Below are 18,468 nucleotides of genomic sequence, written 5' to 3'. Positions count from 1 at the left end.
AGTGCAGAGAGTCTGACACTGAATCCCGCCTGGCACTCTGCTGCAGGGAATACCTAACTATTCCAGGTACTGTCCTTCAGGGAAGACTATAAACCAACACTATGTGTGCTCTCTCGGATGTGTAGGCAAGATCTCATAGTCTACTTTGAAGAAGAGGGGAAGTTTTCCCAAGTGCCCTGGCCAATATTTATCCCTCAGTCAACTCAGAGTCATACAGCACGGAAACAACCAGTCCATACTGACCATAATCCCAATCTAAATTACTCCCACCTGCCTGCACTTGGCCCCTATCCCTCCAAACATTTCTTATTCAAGTACTTATCTAAATGCCTTTTAACCATACCTGCATCCACCCCTTCCTCTAGCAGCTCATTCCACATACAAACTCTCTGTATGAAAAAGTTGCCTCTCATATCTTTTTAGAATCTTTCTCCTCTCACTGTAAAAGTATGGTCCTAATTTTGAACTCTACCGCCCGAGGGAAATGACCCTGGTCATTCACCTTATCTATATCCCTCGTGATTTTATAAACCTCCACAAAACAATTACATGGTCATTAGCATTGCTTCTTTCAGGACCTTACCATGGGCAAATTACCTGCCACATTCAAACAGTGACTCTCAAAACTCAGAATCATTGCTGTGCCAAAGGAGGGAATTCAGCACATTGTGTCTGCGCTGCCTCTTTGAATTATCATTTGTATAGTGCCCTTCTCCCATCTTCTCCCTGGTACCTGCCACATTCAAACAGTGACTCTCAAAACTCAGAATCATTGCTGTGCCAAAGGAGGGAATTCAGCACATTGTGTCTGTCTCTTTGAATTATCATTTGTATAGTGCCCTTCTCCCATCTTCTCCCTGGGTGGCAAGGTGGCACAGTGGTTAGCACTGTTGCCTCATAGCGCCAGAGACCTGGGTTCAATTCCCACCTCAGGCGACTCTCTGTGTGGAGTTTGCACATTCTCTGCGTGGGGTTCCTCCGGTTTCCTCCCACAATCCAAAAACGTGCAGGCTAGGTGAACTGGCCACGCTAAATTGCCCGTAGTGTTAGGTGTAGGGGAATGGGTCTGGGTGAGTTGCGTGTCGGTGTGGACTTGTTGGGCCGAAGGGCCTGTTTCCACGCTGTAAGTAATCTAATCTAACTCTGCCTTTTCTGGATGAGTCTAATTTACCTTTGAAAACCATAATTGAATCTGACATTTCCTGATACATTCCAGTCACTGTGTGAAAAGATAACTACTCATGTCACTGTTGTTTCTTTTAACTAATTACTTTAGATCTCTCATTCTCCAACCTTTCAAATGTGGAATAATTTCTCCCAATCTCCTCTGTCTACACTCCTCTTGATTTTGAATACTTCCTTGATTGGAAAGAGCTTTGAGCTGACATAGCTCTATAAAAGGCCCCAAACAAGCCTTTCCTTTACAATCAAAATCTGCTTTCTTACTACTGATTAGTCACTTGATCTCTTTTCTGCAGAGGTTGCATCCACCTTCTCCCCTTTGCACGCTACAACTCCCCCTCCCAACTCTATCCAGCTTCTGCCTGCACCCAGAGTTACGTAGTGACCTGTTAACGCTGTCTCTGACATTGCCTCTGTGAATCCAGTCAATGGGCACATAAGCTACCACTGAACTTACAGAGTCATAGAGTCAGTACAGGTGTTGGGAGGTCATGTTGCAGCTGTACAGGACATTGGTTAGGCCACTGTTGGAATATTGTGTGCAATTCTGGTTTCCTTCCTATCGGAAAGCTGTTGTGAAACTTGAAACGGTTCAGAAAAGATTGCAAGGATGTTGCTAGAGTTGGAGGATTTGTGCTACAGGGAGAGGCTGAACAGGCTGGGGCTGTTTTCCCTGGAGCGTCGGAGGCTGAGGAGTGACCTTATAGAGGTTTACAAACTTATGAGGGCATGGATAGGGTCAATAGGCAAAGTCTTTTTCCCTGGGGTCGTGGAGTCTAGAACTATAAGGCATAGGTTTAGGGTGAGAGGGAAAAGATATAAAAGAGACCTACTGGGCAACTTTTTCACACAGAGTGTGGTACTTGTATGGAATGAGCTGCCAGAGGAAGTGGTGGAGGTTGGTACAATTGCAACATTTAAGAGGCGTTTGGATGGGTATATGAATGGGAAGGGTTTGGAGGGATATGGGCCGGGTGCTGGCAGGTGGGACTAGGTTGGGTTGGGATATCTGGTCGGCGTGGAATAAAAAAAACTTCAAGTTGTAATACATTATCAGTCAGAGTGCGTTTTCTGGAGTTGAGCTTGTGTGGATAATGTTGACAACTTGGACTGAAATGAGCCTTCAGGCAGCACTTCAGCTTGTGTTCTATGCAGTGCATAGTCAATAAGGGAATCATGGCCCAGTTATCTTCCACGATTTCCTGAATCAATCCCTTAGAAACATTTGGTGCAAGTAGCACTATCATTTCATTATTCACAGTGATTCTTTAGCTCCTTAATATCCACGGCCATCTCGGGTAATGGCATTTATAATGCAAGCAGAAAGTGGCATCACTGTAGCCCAGTCATAATGCAGGAGCAGACCATCTGACTGGAAATGTATCAGTCTGTAAACAGACTCTTTAATAATCAGTGTTTTTTTTAATTAAACAATCAATCCACAGAAAAAAAACAGAAGTTGTCAAACAAAATGGCATCTGTAGTGATTGTAATGAGGTCAGCTGGGTAGACCGCACAGAATATGGGTCCCCTGATTGGGGCTGTTAATCCGGTCCAATCAGGGAGCCCTGGCTGACAGATAAGCAGGAGTGTCCGACATGGTGTTCACTCTGAGAGCTGGCTCTGAGGGAGCTGGATCAGTGTCAAGGCCGCTCCACATGTAAATAAAAGGAGACTTGGTGGGACGGGATACCAGCCTCTGTGGAGTTAGTCCAACATCCACCGACTCGCATTATAATTCACACTGCTTTAAACAGCCAATTACAGTATTGCAATCAAGCAGCCTTTCCTTTATTGGCTCTCTAAGGCACTAGGAGAAAGTGAGGACTGCAGATGCTGGAGATCAGAGCTGAAAACTGTGTTGCTGGAAAAGCGCAGCAGGTCAGGCAGCATCAAAGGAGCAGGAGAATCATTTTTTTCGGGCATTAGCCCTTCTTCAGGAATTCCTGAAGAAGGGCTCATGCCCGAAATGTTGATTCTCCTGTTCCCTGGATGCTGCCTGACCTGCTGCGCTTTTCCAGCAACACATTTTTCAGCTCTCTAAGGCACTGACTAGAATGTGTAAGTGTGGAATGTCACTCAGCACACAGGTAGTTCTCTGATAACGCAGTAGCTGCGTTCCTGTGGGACACCATGTCATAGAAAATCACACGAGATAAATAACAGGGCCTATGGGGAAAAACAGGGTTAGGGGCAAACCATCAAAAATATCAGTAAAGATTGAAACAAAAATAGAAGTTAGCCTTACACAAATGAAAGCACAGTCTAAGTAAATCTTTAAATCATATATTTTAATGAAATAATACAGTAGGTTTAACATTTTAGCACAAAAATTGCTGACTACAGCACTGTACCTTTCACGAAGCTCTTCACCTGGAAGTGCGTAAGCTGCCTGTCCAGGTGATGCTGAAGCATAAGTCCAGCCCTCCTCAAGATTCTCAGCCAATGTTCCTTCTCATTATAGACTACAATTCCCAGTTTCAATCTAGTCATGATTTGGAGGTGCCGGTGTTGGACTGGGGGTGTACAAAGTTAAAAATCTCACAACACCAGGTTATAGTCCAACAGATTTAATTGGAAGCACACTAGCTTGGAAGCTAGTGTGCTTCCAATTAAATCTGTTGGACTATAACCTGGTGTTGTGTGATTTTTAACTTTGTTTCAATCTAAGTTTCAAGGCTTGCAGAGCTGATTGCATTCCTGTTTTAGCTGAACACACTGAGTGGGCATTTTGCAGACAGAGGATCCTGAGGCTGGGTTTTGCTGCTCATCTGCTGCCGAGGGTGGAATCGCCTTATTCAAAAAAAAAGTCTGCAAATTCACATTTCAATCACATTTCAACCAAATCGCGTTTGACAAACGCATGTTATATGTTTGTGCCCATTTCCCATCATGGAGGCCAAACAGGGAATACCAGGCATCGCAACAATCCTGAGAAGAAAAGGGACTTTAAAAGAATCATGCTATAAATTTACAGAGAGAGATACATTCTTGTGGTTCCCAGTGTTTGAATCCCTGCAGGGGTAATAATCACATTGCTAATAATCGCTGTGAATCGTTCCGCTCTGTGGAACAGTGTTGCTTGAGTACCTCTTGTTTGCAGATATGTAAAAGGGTCAGATGTGGAGTTGAGTTTGCAGTAGGGAGTGCATGCTGGAAATTTGACCAGTGCTGTTCACTACTTGCCAACTGTGTACATTATTAGCCGTAAAATTGAGTCAACATGCATTGTAGTTCCTGCCGTAAGCTTCAGTTGGGAAACTGAGGAAGTTTCTCGGTGGTGTAATCTCAGTTTCTGTAATCTTCCCCAACCCCCTCCCATTACAGAATTGCTGCTTCTCAGAGATAGGCTGCTCCTCTTCCACCGCCTCAAAACTTATGAATGTCACTCCTTGTAGGCAGGAGGTGTGGGTATTAAGGAGGTCAAGGAGAGGGAAGTCAAGTAAACAGAGTCCCATCAATTTAAAGACTAACCTGTGACCAAGGTGGTCAAACTGAGGAGAAAGTGAGGACTGCAGATGCAGGAGATCAGAGTCAAAAAGTGTGGTGCTGGAAAAGCACAGCAGGTCAGACAGCATCCGAGGAGCAGGAAAGCCGATGTTTTAAGCATAGGCTCTTCAACAGAAATGTGAGGGGGGGGGGTGCATGATGAGGAGCTGTGCTCCTGCTCCTCGGATGCTGCCTGACCGGTTGTGCTTTTCCAGCACCACACGTTTTGACTTTGGTCAAACATGAGCTGATCAGGGAGAGTCAGCATGGCTTTGTTAAAGATAACGGTGTTCACTGAAATTTTGAGGTGGTGACCATTAGGCAGGTGAAGTTACACATGCAAATAAAGGTACAGATTCCCAGAAATCATTCAAGCACATTAATGTGAATACACACAAAACTGACAGTAATCTTGGACTGCATATTATTTGAGAATTAGGAGTAGGGATAGTGGACAGATACAGAAACTAGAGGGTTGTGCTGGGTGCACAGGAAACCCACATCAATTCCAAGGACCACACCCCCCCCCTCCAGCCAGGACACCCACCCCAGGACCCAACACTTACTCCTGCCAACAGACATGGCACTCCATCATTCTGCACCCCCACCCCCAATGCTCAATCTTCCACCCTCACCACATAACCCAACTTTCCTCCATCTGTTCAAAATTCTGGGGCCCCAATGGTCAACCCCATTCTCCCCAGAATCTGATAGCCTCCTACCTCCTCCAGCAGAAACATCAATCCCCACCCAGTATGGACATTCCCCCATTGCTATCTCACTGTTGGGCCTGATACTCCTACTCACACCAACTTACCTTAACTCTTTACCATTTATGCTGGCCAGCTTGTGCCCTGGCATCCAATTCATCTGACACTCTACCTACTTGGCACCCGAACCCACACACTTATCTTGTACCTTTACCCTTTAATGGGGCTGGGTGGAGTGGCTGTCCTTGCTGCTGCGCACTTAAAATATAAATCACAGAGTAAAGCACCAAGTGCCCTGAAAAGGCGGACATGGTTTAAATTCTTGCTATGATCCTATGCTGCAAGAGAGCTGTGGGATTGTGCTAATGCTCACTATTTCTGAAGGAGCAGTAATCAGAATCTCCTGCCGGGAACGCAAAGCTGTGTACAAACGGAACAAAGGAGGAACAGAGTGACAAGATGACTCTGATCACCACTCCTTGGAAAAACGGCCCTACATGTCTCTAAGGAAGGAGACAATGTTATCAACGGCCTGTTTCCCGGATGAGAAGGTCAGGTAACCATTATCAAAGAAGCTGATTATCCCGTGGAAGCCATCTTGAATATGGTACCAGGACACTGGAACGCCATTGTCTTCCAATCGTTTCTTGAACAGCAATCCGTCATCCCGTAGTACGTCAAACTCACAGGTCAAAATGTACGCTGGTGGGAGCCTGCTAATGGCAGCATCACTGGCAAGGAGTGGGGCAAAGGTTGGCTCTAAGCTGGGCTTCACAAGATCATAAACCTCATCGACATGGGTGAGGGCAAGGTTGGGCTTCTGATCTCCGACCTGAAAGTTGCCTGGGATCAGATCTGGGTTTAGCCACCTCCTGTATTTAGATTTGACTTCCACAGGTAGATGGTGACCTGACAGCACATCTTCTGCAATGGACATGTCTCCGTTCAGATACTGCAGGAAGAAGAAGATCATGCGTGTTCGAAACAGGATGGGCACAAACTGGTTTTGTCGGTAGGAGGGCAGGTTGAAGTCGACCATTTGAAGGGCTGGGTAGATCAGGACCTGGGCGCGGAGGGTTGGAACATCCAAGCTGTCCTTCATGGAAGTGACTCTCAGACACACGGCGGCAACCAGGTTACCCCCAGCACTATCCCCACACACAACGACTCTGTTGCGGTCAACTCCATAATCATCTGTGGTCTTGAGGAAATGCAGAGTGGCATTTAGGCAGTCCTCGAGCTGAGAGGGGTACCTGTACTCAGGTGCAAGGCGGTACCTGGGAAACCAACAGGGAAACATTAGGCCAAGAAGGGTTTGTTTTTATTGTAACTTGTTGAAGTGCTCATTTCTACAGGGCTGGGCCGCATTAAGGTTGAAGAAAGACTCTCGACTGCATGAGTTGGTCAGGGCAGATTTGACAGTCTGCTGTTATATGCCTCTGACCTGTGACCTTTCAACCTCGGGCTACAGAAATGGCTTCAGTGCCAGGTGGATGGTGCAGTGGGGGGCTCTTGTCTGCGTTCTGGAGGTTTTCAAGAGTAGAGACAAGAAAGGCAGATGTGAAGCAATGTCAATGTTGAACACAGGAACATAGGATTTAGGAGGCCATTCAGCCCCTTAACCTTGTTGCATGAATTGTTAGGATCCTGGCTGATCTTGCCTACTTTCCTGTCTACCTCCAATTGCTTTGTCAGTCAAGAATCTATCCCATTTGGCCGAAAAAAAATTCAATGACCCTGCCTCCACTACTTTTTGCAGACGATTAATAGCCATCTGAGAAATAAAATCCTAATTTCTAATTTAATGGGTTATTCCTTATTGTCCTCCAGTTCTAGACTACTCCACAAGCGAAAACATCCTTTTAGATCCACCCTGTCAGGTCCCCTCAGGCTCTTAAATGCTTCAATAATATCAGTTCTCATTCATCTAGATTCCAATATTTATAGGCCCAACCTGTCCAACTTTTCCTCAGAAGAAAACTCCCTCACCCCAATAATTAACTAAATGAACCCTCTCTGAAAGGCTTCCAAAGGGAGTGTTGCCATCTAGGGGACGGCCTAGTAGTAATGTCACAGGACTCATTCAGCTAAACCCAGGCTAATGCTCTGAAGAAATGGGTTCAAATCTGAGTAGATAGTGAAATTTGAACTCAATTTTTAAAAACAAATTGGTGTAAGAGCTAGTAGCCTAATGGCAAACATGTAGTCATTGTTGCAAAAACGCATATATGGTTCACAGATGCCTTTTAAGAAAGGGAATCTGTCATCCTCACCTGGTCTGGCCTACATATAATTCCAGACCCATGGTAACTGCTTACCTTGATCAATTAGAGATGGGCAATAAATGACCAGCGTCACCCACAATTGGATAATAATGTGTACGCAGTTAAGAATTGAGGTGATATGAGTGCAACTACATTGAAGAGGTGCTTTCCACCAGATAGCCTAAATCATGAAACCCCAACTTCAAGGGTCAGGGACAGAGGTGAGTGTAGTGGCTATGACTAAGGGGAAGGTGCTGGGAAAGTTGAAAGGTTTGAAGGTGGATAAACCACTCAGACCAGATGAACTGTACCCCAGGGTTCTGAAGGAGATAGCAGAGGAGATTGTGGAGGCATTGATGGTGATCTTTCAGGAATCACTGGAGTTAGGGAGGTCCCAGGGAACTGGAAAATAGCTAACATAACACCCTGTTTATGAAAAAGGCAGGCAGAAGACAGGAAACTACAGTCATTTAGCCTGACCTTGGTCATCGGTAAGATTTTAGAGTCCATTATTAAGCATGGATTGCGGAGAACTTGGAAGTACACTGTAAAATAGGACTGAGTCAGAATGGCTTCATCAAGGGAAGATTATATCTGTTAGAATTCTTTGAGGAGTGAACAAACAAATTAGTCAAAGGGGAGCCAGTGGATATAATCTAGTTGGATTTCCAGAAGGCCTTTGGCAAGGTGCCACACAGGAGACTACTAAATAAGACGAGCCAAAGGTGTTAGGGGTAAGGTAATGACATGTTTGGAGGATTGGCTGACTGGCAGAGAGCAGAGAGTGGGGATAAAGGGGTCTTTTTCAGGATGGCAGCCAGTGACTAGGAGAGATCTGCAGGGGTTAGAGTTGGGACCACATCTATTCACATTCGACATTAATGCCCTGAACAAAGGAATTGAGGGCATTGTTGTTAGTGTTCACTTAACACAAAGGTAAGTGGAGGGACAGGTAGTGTCGAGGAAGCAGGGGCGGCTGCCGAAGGACTCAGACAGGCTAGGAGAGTGGGCAAAGAAGTGGCAGATGGAATACAATGTGTACAAGTGAGGTTTTCACATTGGTAAGAAGATTAGAGGTGCAGATTATTTTCTAAACAGCAAAGGTTTTCAGAAATCTGAAGCATAAGGACTTGGAAGTCTCAATTCAGAATTCTCTTAAAGTTAACATGCAGGTTCATTTGGCAGTTAGAAAGGTAAATGCAACGTTAGCATTTATTCCAAGAGGACTTGAACACAAGAGCTGAGATGTACTGCTGAGGCTGTACAACACCGTGGTCAGACTGCATTTGGAATGTTGCGAGCAGTTTTGGGCCCTGTATCTAAGGAAGCATATTCATCAGGGGATCCAGAGGAGATTTACAAGGATGTTCCTGGGGAAGAAGGGCTTGTCAATGAGGAGCAGGTGAGGACAGTTGGGTCTGTACTTGATGTAATTTAAAACAATGAGGGGGGATTTCATTGGAACTTACAGAATACCAGGAGTTCTGGATGGAGTGGATGTGGAGAAAATGTTTCCAGGAGTAGGGGAGAGGGACAACACCTTCGAACTGTGATGACAAGGAATTTCTTGAATGGGAGGGTGGTGAACCTGTGAAACTCATTGCCACAGAAGACTGTGAAGGCCAAGTTGCAAAGTGTATTTAAGACAGAGATAGGTTCCTGATTAATAAGGGGATCAAACGCTAATGGGAGAAGACAGAGAATGGGGTTGAGAAACATATCAGCCATGATGAAATGGCAGGGCAAATTATATGGGCCAGATTCTGCTTCTATACATCTTATGGTGTTATGGTCAATTTTGCTATGGAAATTTAATCCTGTTTTTACAGCAATCAATAATAGTTTCATGATCATCATTACAGAGACCAGCTCTCATCTTTAGGTTACTAATTTGGTGTGCCATTCAGAAAATAGCAAAAGTAAAGGATGTGGCCTAATTTCTGCTCCCTATGTCTTATGGATTTATGGTCCTCTGAATAAGAATCGGATATACATGGGTGTAATAACAGCAAAATGAGCACAGATGTGTGAGTATGACAGACACAAAGCCCCACCATGTATCCGAGAGGAACATGGAGGGTTGGCTGTGCTTCCATCACTGTTAAATAGCTTTCTAACTGTCCTGGCTTTCAACCAAACGATAACCAGAGGGCCTAGGCGTACGTGCCGTGTGTTCAAATTTGTCAAGCCAAGAAAAAGAAGGATTAGACAGGAAACGAAAGCATTACTTCTGAATGAAATAGAGTGGAGGTGGAAGAGAACTTAGCTTCCACTCTGTCTGTCATGTGTCCCGGAACAGTGCTGTGCTGGATTGAGGTCAGCCTGGCATTAGGAATTTGTCAATTGGATGAAGGACTGTGATCCTATCCAAGCAACAGATACTCACTCCACTGACACCACAATCGACTCAGTTTCCTTGGCGATGTACCGGCACAAATTATCATATTCATCTGAGAACGAAATACATACACATTAGTTACTTTCTGTCAAAATGAGGAATCCAAGTACTGGGAAATGGAGGATGTGACTTTCCAAACAGCTAATGGCAGCATTAAATACTACTAGGACAGAGACTGTACGGGAATAGATACAGAGTAAGGCTTCTTCTTACACAATCCCCATCCCCAACCAGTGGGCAGCACGGTGGCACAGTGGTTAGCACTGCTGCCTCACAGCGCTTGAGACCCGGGTTCAATTCCCGCCTCAGGCGACTGACTGTGTGGAGTTTGCACGTTCTCCCCGTGTCTGCGTGGGTTTCCTCCGGGTGCTCCGGTTTCCTCCCACAGTCCAAAAGATGTGCAGGGTCAGGTGAATTGGCCATGCTAAATTGCCCGTAGTGTTAGGTAAGGGGTAAATGTAGGGGTATGGGTGGGTTTCGCTTCGGCGGGTCGGTGTGGACTTGTTGGGCCGAAGGGCCTGTTTCCACACTGTAATGTAATCTAATCTAATCAAACACTTCCAGCACAAGTACAAAACAAGATTACATACAAAGTAAAGCTCCCTCTACACTGTCCCCTTCAAACACTCCCAGGACAGTTACAGCATGGCGTTAGATACAGAGCAAAGCTCCCTCTACACTGTCCCCTTCAAACACTCCCAGGAAAGATACAGCACGGGGTTAGATACAGAGTATAGCTCCCTCTACACAGTCCCCATCAACCAGTTGGAGAAAACGCTGAAGGAGAAAATGAATCTCCACTTGGAGACGTAAGGTTTAATCAGGGATAGTCAGCGTGGCTTTGTCAGAGGGAGGTCATGCCCTCATGAATTTGGTTAAATTTTTCAAGGAGGTGACCAGGTATGAAGATGTGTGAAGGTGTGAGGCAATGCAGTTGATGGAGTTTATGTGGATTTCAGCAAAACCTTTGACAAAGTTCCACATGTGAGACTGATAAAGAAAATAAAAGCTCATGGGATCTGGGGTAACTTGGCAAGGTAGATCCAAAATTGGCTTATTGACAGAAGACAGAGGGTGGAGCTAGAAGACTGTTAGTGTGACTGAAGCCTGTGCCCAGTGGCATACCATGGGGATCAGTACTAGGCCTCTTATTGTTTGTAACATATAGAAACTATAACGAAGGAAATGCAGGATGAATGATAAGTAAGTTTGTGGGTGTTACAAACATTGGCCGGATGGTTGACAGTGAGGAAGAAGATCTTAGGTTACAGGAGAATATTGACAGATTGGTCAGATGGACAGATCAGTGACAGACGGATAAATGTGAGGTGATGCACTTTGTAAGAAGGAACAGGACAAGGGAGTGCTGAGTGAATGGCAGGACGTTGGGAGCTCAGAGGAACAGAGAAATCTTGGGTTGCTTGTCCATGGATCCCTGAAGGCAGTAGGACAGAATAATGGGGTCATTAAGAAGGCACACGGATTGCTTGCCTTTGTCAGGCATGTCATAGATTATAAGAGCAGGGAGGTAGGAGCTGTACAAGACTTTGGCTAGGCCACACCTGGAGCACTGTGTACAGTTTTGGTCACTGCACTATAGGAGAGATGTGATTGCACTGGAAGGGTTGCAGGGGAGATTCACCAGGACATTGCCTGGGATGGAGCAGTTTAGCGGTGAAGAGAGTCTGGATATGCTGAGATATAGAGAAGGCTGGGGAGACTTGGCAGAGGTGTATAAAGTTATGAGGGACATGGACAGGATGGATGGAAACACGCTGCGTCCCATAGCTGAAGGGTCAATAACTAGTGGGCATAATTTTAAAGTGAAATCACACAGTTTATTGTGGTTTTGAACAATTTTTATTTTACCCAGAGGGTTGCAGGGGTCTGGAATGCACTGCCTGGGAGGCTAGTTGAGGTAGGAAACCTTTACAAAGTACTTGGAAGACCAGTTGAAATGTCACAACTTTCAAGGCAATGGGTCAAATGCTGGAAAGTGGGATTAGAGTAAATTTAAATGACCTTTTGTTGGCCTATTCTATACCAGACCAGCTTACGATTCGCTGACTATGCTCGTGGATATTTATTAACACCTGCCTCAGAGCAGTGGGACTTCGGATTAAAGTGAAAGACTACGTTAACCAGGGGACAGGTCTTTCGCACTTACTTATGCTGCCAAACACCCATCCACCACCGTGGAAGTACAAGATCCCACGCCTTTTCTCCGCCGATGCTGACCTCAGCTGGTAAACCCTGACGGGGACACCATCAAATTGGAGATCCCGGATGATCAGGCCAGTCCCTTCCTTGGACATCCTCCTGAGGGTCTTGGCATGTAGATACCGAACAACAGTGACCTGTGGTCCCAGCCCCAGATTCTGTGCGATCTTTCCCTAAGTGGAGGGGAACGGGGATAAAATATACCAGAAACTTGCATTTATATAAAATATGCACCTAACTTGCCTTTAACATCATAGAAGTGAAATCAAGGCACTGCATCAGAATGTTTGCAGATACAGTGTCAGGTGGGACAAAACTCCCCATCGGATAGCCTGGACGAAAACCCTCTGAACTTGGGAGAGGAGTTTGTGGATTTCACATTTGAATTAAGATTCACTGAGCTCCCTGACTCAGGCAGACGAGGCAATCTGCAAGCCTGGGGGCAGCTGACTGGACAGGGGCTTAAGCTAAAGGAAGACCCCCTCAAAGGCCGCAGCAAAAAGAAAATGAACAATATGGGGGGTGTGGTGGGGGAGGGAAGGGAGGAAGCAACCTGTGTAGGACCCCGCACAACAGCAACTCCGAGATGTGACCAGAGCCGGAAGGGGTCAGGGTCAACCCAAAGAAAGGGACAGATCGACCGGCTGGAAGGGAAGTTTCTGGAGCTGACTGTACAGGCTGGAGGTGGCGGGGGTGGGGAGCAGGAGGACTAGGACCCCTCGCTGAGGACAGGAGCACCGGGCTTGTCCAGAGTAGGTACCCAAACAGGTGTTTGCTGGCATCTGAGGGGCAAGGGTCCGATAGCAGCAGCCAGGAACTGTCAGCCACTGCTCAGTCGGAAAATTAGGGTTCAAGGACCATCTTAAAGGAGGGGCAGAGGTTTAGGGAGGGAGGGACGCAGGAAAACACGAGTCCAGGCTGCCAGTGTTAGAGAGGTAGAAGACAGGGATTGACAAGTGGTTAGAGAGCTTGAGGGTTCTCACAATGGTGAGGCAATCACCTCGTGGTAATATTGCTCTGCTATTAATCCAGAGACCCAGGTAATGTTCTTGGGACGTGGCTCAACCAGGGTGGAATTGAAGTTCAATAAGAATTAATGACAAACGTGAAATTGGTGTCTGGAAAAATACCCATCTGGTTCACTTGTGCCTTGTTTGGGAAGGAAATTGGCCTCATGTGATGTATTGGACACTGAACTGCCCTCTAGGGTCTTGCTAGGCCATCACCTATTAACCTCTGGGCAGTTCGAGATGGGTAAAAAGTGCTGGCCTAGAATTCATGGCCACGTCCTGTGGGTGAGTTTTTTTTTAATGTTGTCGGGCTGGAGAAGGTCCCAGAGATGGGGGAGGGCAGAGGCCAGGAGGGATTTAAACACTGGGACAAGAATTAAAACAGATTGAAAAGAATTGGCAAAGAAGAACAAATATCGCCAACAACAACACCCCACCCCTTCTCCCATCTCACTGCCAGCAGCAGCAGATTTCCTGCCCTAAAGGAGGGGCATTAGTGAACCAGATAGATATTTACAATAATCAACAGTGACTATCTTAGGCTAATTTTCTTAATGATTCAAGATTTACCACCTACCCCGGTGGGACTTGAACAAGTCAAAAAATTGTGGTGCTGGAAAAGCACAGCCGGTCAGGCAGCATCCGAGGAGCAGGAGAGTCGACATTTCAGGCACAAGCTCTTTGACATTCCCGATGAAGGGGTTATTCTCCTGCTCCTCGAATGTTACGGCACGGGGTAAACTCCCATCCCCTGCTAATTGAAACCAGCAACACAGAAAAGGTTTACACCGTGCAGTAATCTGTGAAAATGTGAGAGGCCAAGGGCTATTTAAAGTAAAAATTAACAACGTTGTTTCTTAAAGTATTACAGGGAAAAATTAACTCACAACTATTTACAACTCCTTCCTCTAACTTATCGTTTATTTTCCGTTCGATAATACTAGTCCGATAAAACCCCGATTAAGATTTACCAAAAATTCAAATTTCAAACCCAGCCAGCTGTGAAATCTTCCCTTTGTATCTTTCTCTGTTGATTTTCTTCTCAGGGTTTCTCTTCCACAGGTTGTTGATCGATAAAGGTTGCCTCTAAGAGAGCTGTGTTTCGGACAGCCTGTACGTGCTGGTGGCTTGGCAGTTCTCTTTCAACTGTCCGATTTTCCCTGGTCTTATACCCCCAAAGGATCGGATTGTGTCACTGGCTTTTAATATTGACAATATACTCAATTCAAACTTGATTGGAGTTTGGTTTTCTTAGGGTATAATTTAAACTGATTGGCCTAATTCAAATTTGTTTTTGTCTCCAGGCAACCAGCTACACTAGCTGCTGGACCAAAAGGGTACATTGTATCTTGTTCAGAACACTTGGTGCTGTCAGGTAATTCTGCTTGCTTTTAACTTTGTTAAAGCTACAGTACACCCACATCTTCATAACAGCCTGACCGGCTGTGCTTTTCCAGCGCCACATTTTTTGACTCTGATCTCCAGCATTGGCAGTCCTTACTTTCTCCCAGGAGCTTGAACCAAGTCCACAAAACATTAAATTGGCATTTTGGATTACCAGTCTGGTGACATTATCACCTTCCCATTCATCTAGCTCCTCCTAGTTGAGGACCTATTCAGTGCTCAATACAATGGCAAGCCTCTTTGATCTAAGAACATATGAACCAGGACCAAGACTAATCACATGGTCCTTCGAGCCTGCTCCACCATTCAAGATGTTCATGGCTGACTGATTTTAACCTCAATTCTACATTTCCCCATTTCCTGATCATCTTTCCTCTCCTTTGTAATCAAGGACTTATCTGCCTCTGCCTTAAAAATATTTAAAGACTGTGTATATACTGCCTTTAGGGGAAGGGAATTCCAAAGATAACCCTCTGAAAATGTTTTCCTCATCTCCATCTTAAATGGGTGAACCCCTCCCCGCCCCCCATTTCTAACCCATAACCCCCTGCTCTAGATGCTCCTACTAGAGGAAGCAGCCTTCCTACATCCACCTGGTCAAATCCTGGTTGGACTCTCTGCCTCTGCTGAAGGAATGGGGTGGGGAGGGGAGTGTGGGTGCCTTCAAAAGGAAGACAGGCATCACTCTTGTTTCCAGTGAAGTCCTGCTGTGTATGCAGCATTGTTGGTCAAAGGGCTTCCCTGCTCCCGCCACCTATTTGACTTTGATCAGGCCCTGGATGTATGTGGCTTTATTGACCCAGCCTTTCCTTGGCTGCATGAAACGCTCCTATTGTACTGTGACCTTGAACAAACTCAAAACAAGTGAAACCTTTTGTTCAGCTCCTTTTGATTAATCAGCCAGTTAGAGACCTGAGGAGAGAAACAGGCAGCAACCCATAGGGAGTCTCAGGACTTTTCAGTCTTTAATAAATTAAACATATCTCCTCAAAGCCCAACAGTAAATCTTATTACAGCGAATAATTATTGCAACTCTCCCTTGCTAACATTCTCGTTCCTCAGCACCAGATTGGAAAGCTGAGTCTGCTGGGCCTAAATCCCTCCCTTTGTGACTGGATCCTGAACTTCCTGACCGGGAGACATCAGTCAGTCCGGATTGGGAACAGCATCCCCAACACCAACACACTGAGCACGGGGACCCCCCGTTCACCCAGCTAGCACAGGACTGCGCAGCGATGCGTAGGCCGAATCACATCATTGAGTTCGCTGATGACACGACTGTAGCGGGTCCCATCAGCAGGAACGATGAGTCAGCGTTACAGAGAGGAAGTGCAGCAGCTAACGGACTGGTGCAGAGCCAACAACCTGTCTCTGAACGTGGATAAGACAAAAGAGATGGTTGTTGACTTCAGGAGGTCACGGAGCAACCATTCCATGCTGGCTCCCCTGTGGAGATCGTGAGGAGCACCAAATGTCTTGGCAGAGAATCACACCTGGACCGCCAACCCCAGCTCCATAGCCAAGAAAGCCCAGCAGTGTCTCTATTTTCTGCACAGGCTGAGGAAATCCCACCTCCCCACCCTCCATCCTCATCACATTCTACATACGGTTCATTGAGAGCACCCTGAGCTGCTGCAGCACTGCCTGGTTTGGGAATTGCACTGTCTCGGATTGTAAGACCCTACAACGGATAGTGAGGACAGCTGAGAGGATTATCGGGGTCTCTCTCTCTCCCTCCCCTCCATTACAGACAGTTACACCACACGCCGTAAAACGAAAGGCTAACAGCATTGTGGAAGACCCCATACACGCCTCACTCAAACTCTTCTCCAGCCTGCCATCTGGCAAAAGATACCGGAGCATTCGGTCTCTCACGGCCAGACTACGCAACTGTGTCTTCCCCCAAGCTATCAGGCTCATTAACACTGTCTGATCGGACTCTTTCCCATCTGAAATTCTTTGCACAATTTCCAATTGCTGCTAGAAAACTGTCTATTATTCATCATTCTTCTGCTACACAGGTGCTTGTAATCCATTCAATTTTAATCCATTCATAAAGTCCCCCATATCTATCACTTGTCAACAAGTTAGTGCACTTTGTTGTTTTTAATCTGTAAGGTAAAGGTTAAACTCTAACTGATGGCACACACTACAACAGAACACCACGGAATGTGAAGCTCCAGTAATTGAGATTCTGCACTGGAAGTGTGCAGTCAGAAAAGTTCATCTTTAAGTCTCAGGGTGGTGTTTGCCTTTAAGAGACCAGTCTGGGTAAAATGCATTTGCTTCCTGAAAAGAATTGAATGTTTAATCAGCTCACTGAGACAAGGTACGTATCATTAAACTGCTCTGTTGTAGCTTGCAAAGTTTCTCCAAGTGTTTCTTACCAAAGTGCCTAATGCCAATTGCATGCCGTAGATGAGCCTGAGTTTACCTGGTCCCTGGATACCTGGCGGCATTACCGACTCAGTGAATACAGTGTAAATCACTCCAGAAACCAACAGCACAAACAAGCCCACCACAAGAGCCAGCATCATAGTCAAAGTCCAAAGCACCAGATCCATAATAAGGTTTCGGAAAATAGGTCTTTCAACAGACTCAGTGAGCGTCCAGACAGGCTAGAGCCTTGTCCTGCTGGTTAATGTCCACACTCTACTGTTCAGTGCCCTTAGGGCTGCTAGGAACTCAGGAAGAGGAATTACCTCACTGCTAACTCAGGAACTGGAAGTGGTGTGTGTTGGGAAATGTGTGTTTCATTGACCCATTGAATGCCAACAGCAGAGAAGGAGTCTCTCTGTAAGAGGGACTCAGCTAAGCTGTACTCCTCTGCCTTTTCCCCTGTAACCCTGCAAAATGGTCAGCTTCAGATGGTTATCGAATCACACTGTCCTGCTCTGTTTCAGGCTGATTGTTAGTGATCTGTCCAGGCTTTAAGTGACGTGGGCTACAGTGAGAAATTTGTGAAAATCACGTGAGATGTCGAGTAAAGCCTTTCTGATGTTGGGAGTAAATTGTGGTATTTTTCAGTGAGTCTAAGCCATCGAGATGAGATTCTCAGCAGTGAGTAGCGAGAGGTTTATTCAGAGGGTTTAGCACTCATTATCATCCTCGTTAATATTGAATCTCACCCCACTGATGTGCAATTCCCTGTTCCCCACACTAGACACCAACATGATAGTCAGAGAGGGTACCAGGCAACCCCAGCTCCTTGCTGCTGGTTCCTGGGCACCTCCATCTTGGATGTCAGTAGCTAACATCTCAGGGCACACTCCATGGGCAGTGACCATGGGCACACTGGAAGCTGCCATCAGATTTGTGCCAACCTCTCCACCTCATCATGGCACATATCTGATCCGTTTGCGGGGCCCTTCTGAACTTCAATGCTACATTTTGGAGCCCGCTTTGTAAAGCTGCTTCACTGTATGTGCAGGGACATGTACCCAGCTCATAACCTGCAGCAACCTACATGGCAGGCACTGATCGCTTATTCTCCCAGCCTCACTCACTCACCTTCTGCCTTGCCATGGTTTTTAGTGCACACAGGTGGCTCGTCAATGTTGTTAACAAGTGGGCGTCCATCCTGCTGTATGCCACCTTGCCACATCAGTGTTTCAGGAGAAAGTGAGGTCTGCAGATGCTGGAGATCAGAGCTGAAAATGTGTTGCTGGAAAAGCGCAGCAGGTCAGGCAGCATCCAGGGAACAGGAGAATCGACGTTTCGGGCATAAGTCCGAAGAAGGGCTTATGCCCGAAACGTCGATTCTCCTGTTCCCTGGATGCTGCCTGACCTGC

At 46.1% G+C, this 18,468-nt stretch overlaps 1 protein-coding gene across 1 annotated transcript; it reads right to left on the bottom strand.

Moving 5' to 3' along the window:
- Positions 1–3,847: 3,847 nt before the first annotated feature.
- Positions 3,848–17,349, bottom strand: aadacl4 (arylacetamide deacetylase-like 4). Its single transcript, XM_043675647.1, has 4 exons — positions 17,065–17,349; positions 12,211–12,436; positions 10,032–10,095; positions 3,848–6,658 (listed from the first exon to the last, which is right to left on the bottom strand). The coding sequence occupies exons 1-4, from the start codon at positions 17,239–17,241 to the stop codon at positions 5,875–5,877; spliced, it is 1,251 nt and encodes a 416-aa protein (XP_043531582.1). The 5' UTR covers positions 17,242–17,349; the 3' UTR covers positions 3,848–5,874.
- Between the last annotated feature and the right edge of the window lie 1,119 nt (positions 17,350–18,468).

The sequence above is a fragment of the Chiloscyllium plagiosum genome, chromosome 34 (genome assembly GCF_004010195.1).
Source record: "Chiloscyllium plagiosum isolate BGI_BamShark_2017 chromosome 34, ASM401019v2, whole genome shotgun sequence".
Lineage (NCBI taxonomy): Eukaryota > Metazoa > Chordata > Chondrichthyes > Orectolobiformes > Hemiscylliidae > Chiloscyllium > Chiloscyllium plagiosum.
This window is presented reverse-complemented; position numbering and strand designations above follow the sequence as displayed.

What these genes read in the sequence shown, in the direction of transcription:
- aadacl4 (XM_043675647.1), bottom strand. Translation starts at nt 17,241, where the DNA reads ATGGATCTGGTGCTTTGGACTTTGACTATGATGCTGGCTCTTGTGGTG. An exon ending in AATTGGCATTAGGCACTTTG is followed by an intron (nt 12,437 to 17,064) that starts GTAAGAAACACT and finishes CCCTCCACTTAG; the next exon opens with GGAAAGATCGCACAGAATCT. An exon ending in TCGATTGTGGTGTCAGTGGA is followed by an intron (nt 6,659 to 10,031) that starts GTGAGTATCTGT and finishes TTGGTTTCCCAG; the next exon opens with GTACCGCCTTGCACCTGAGT.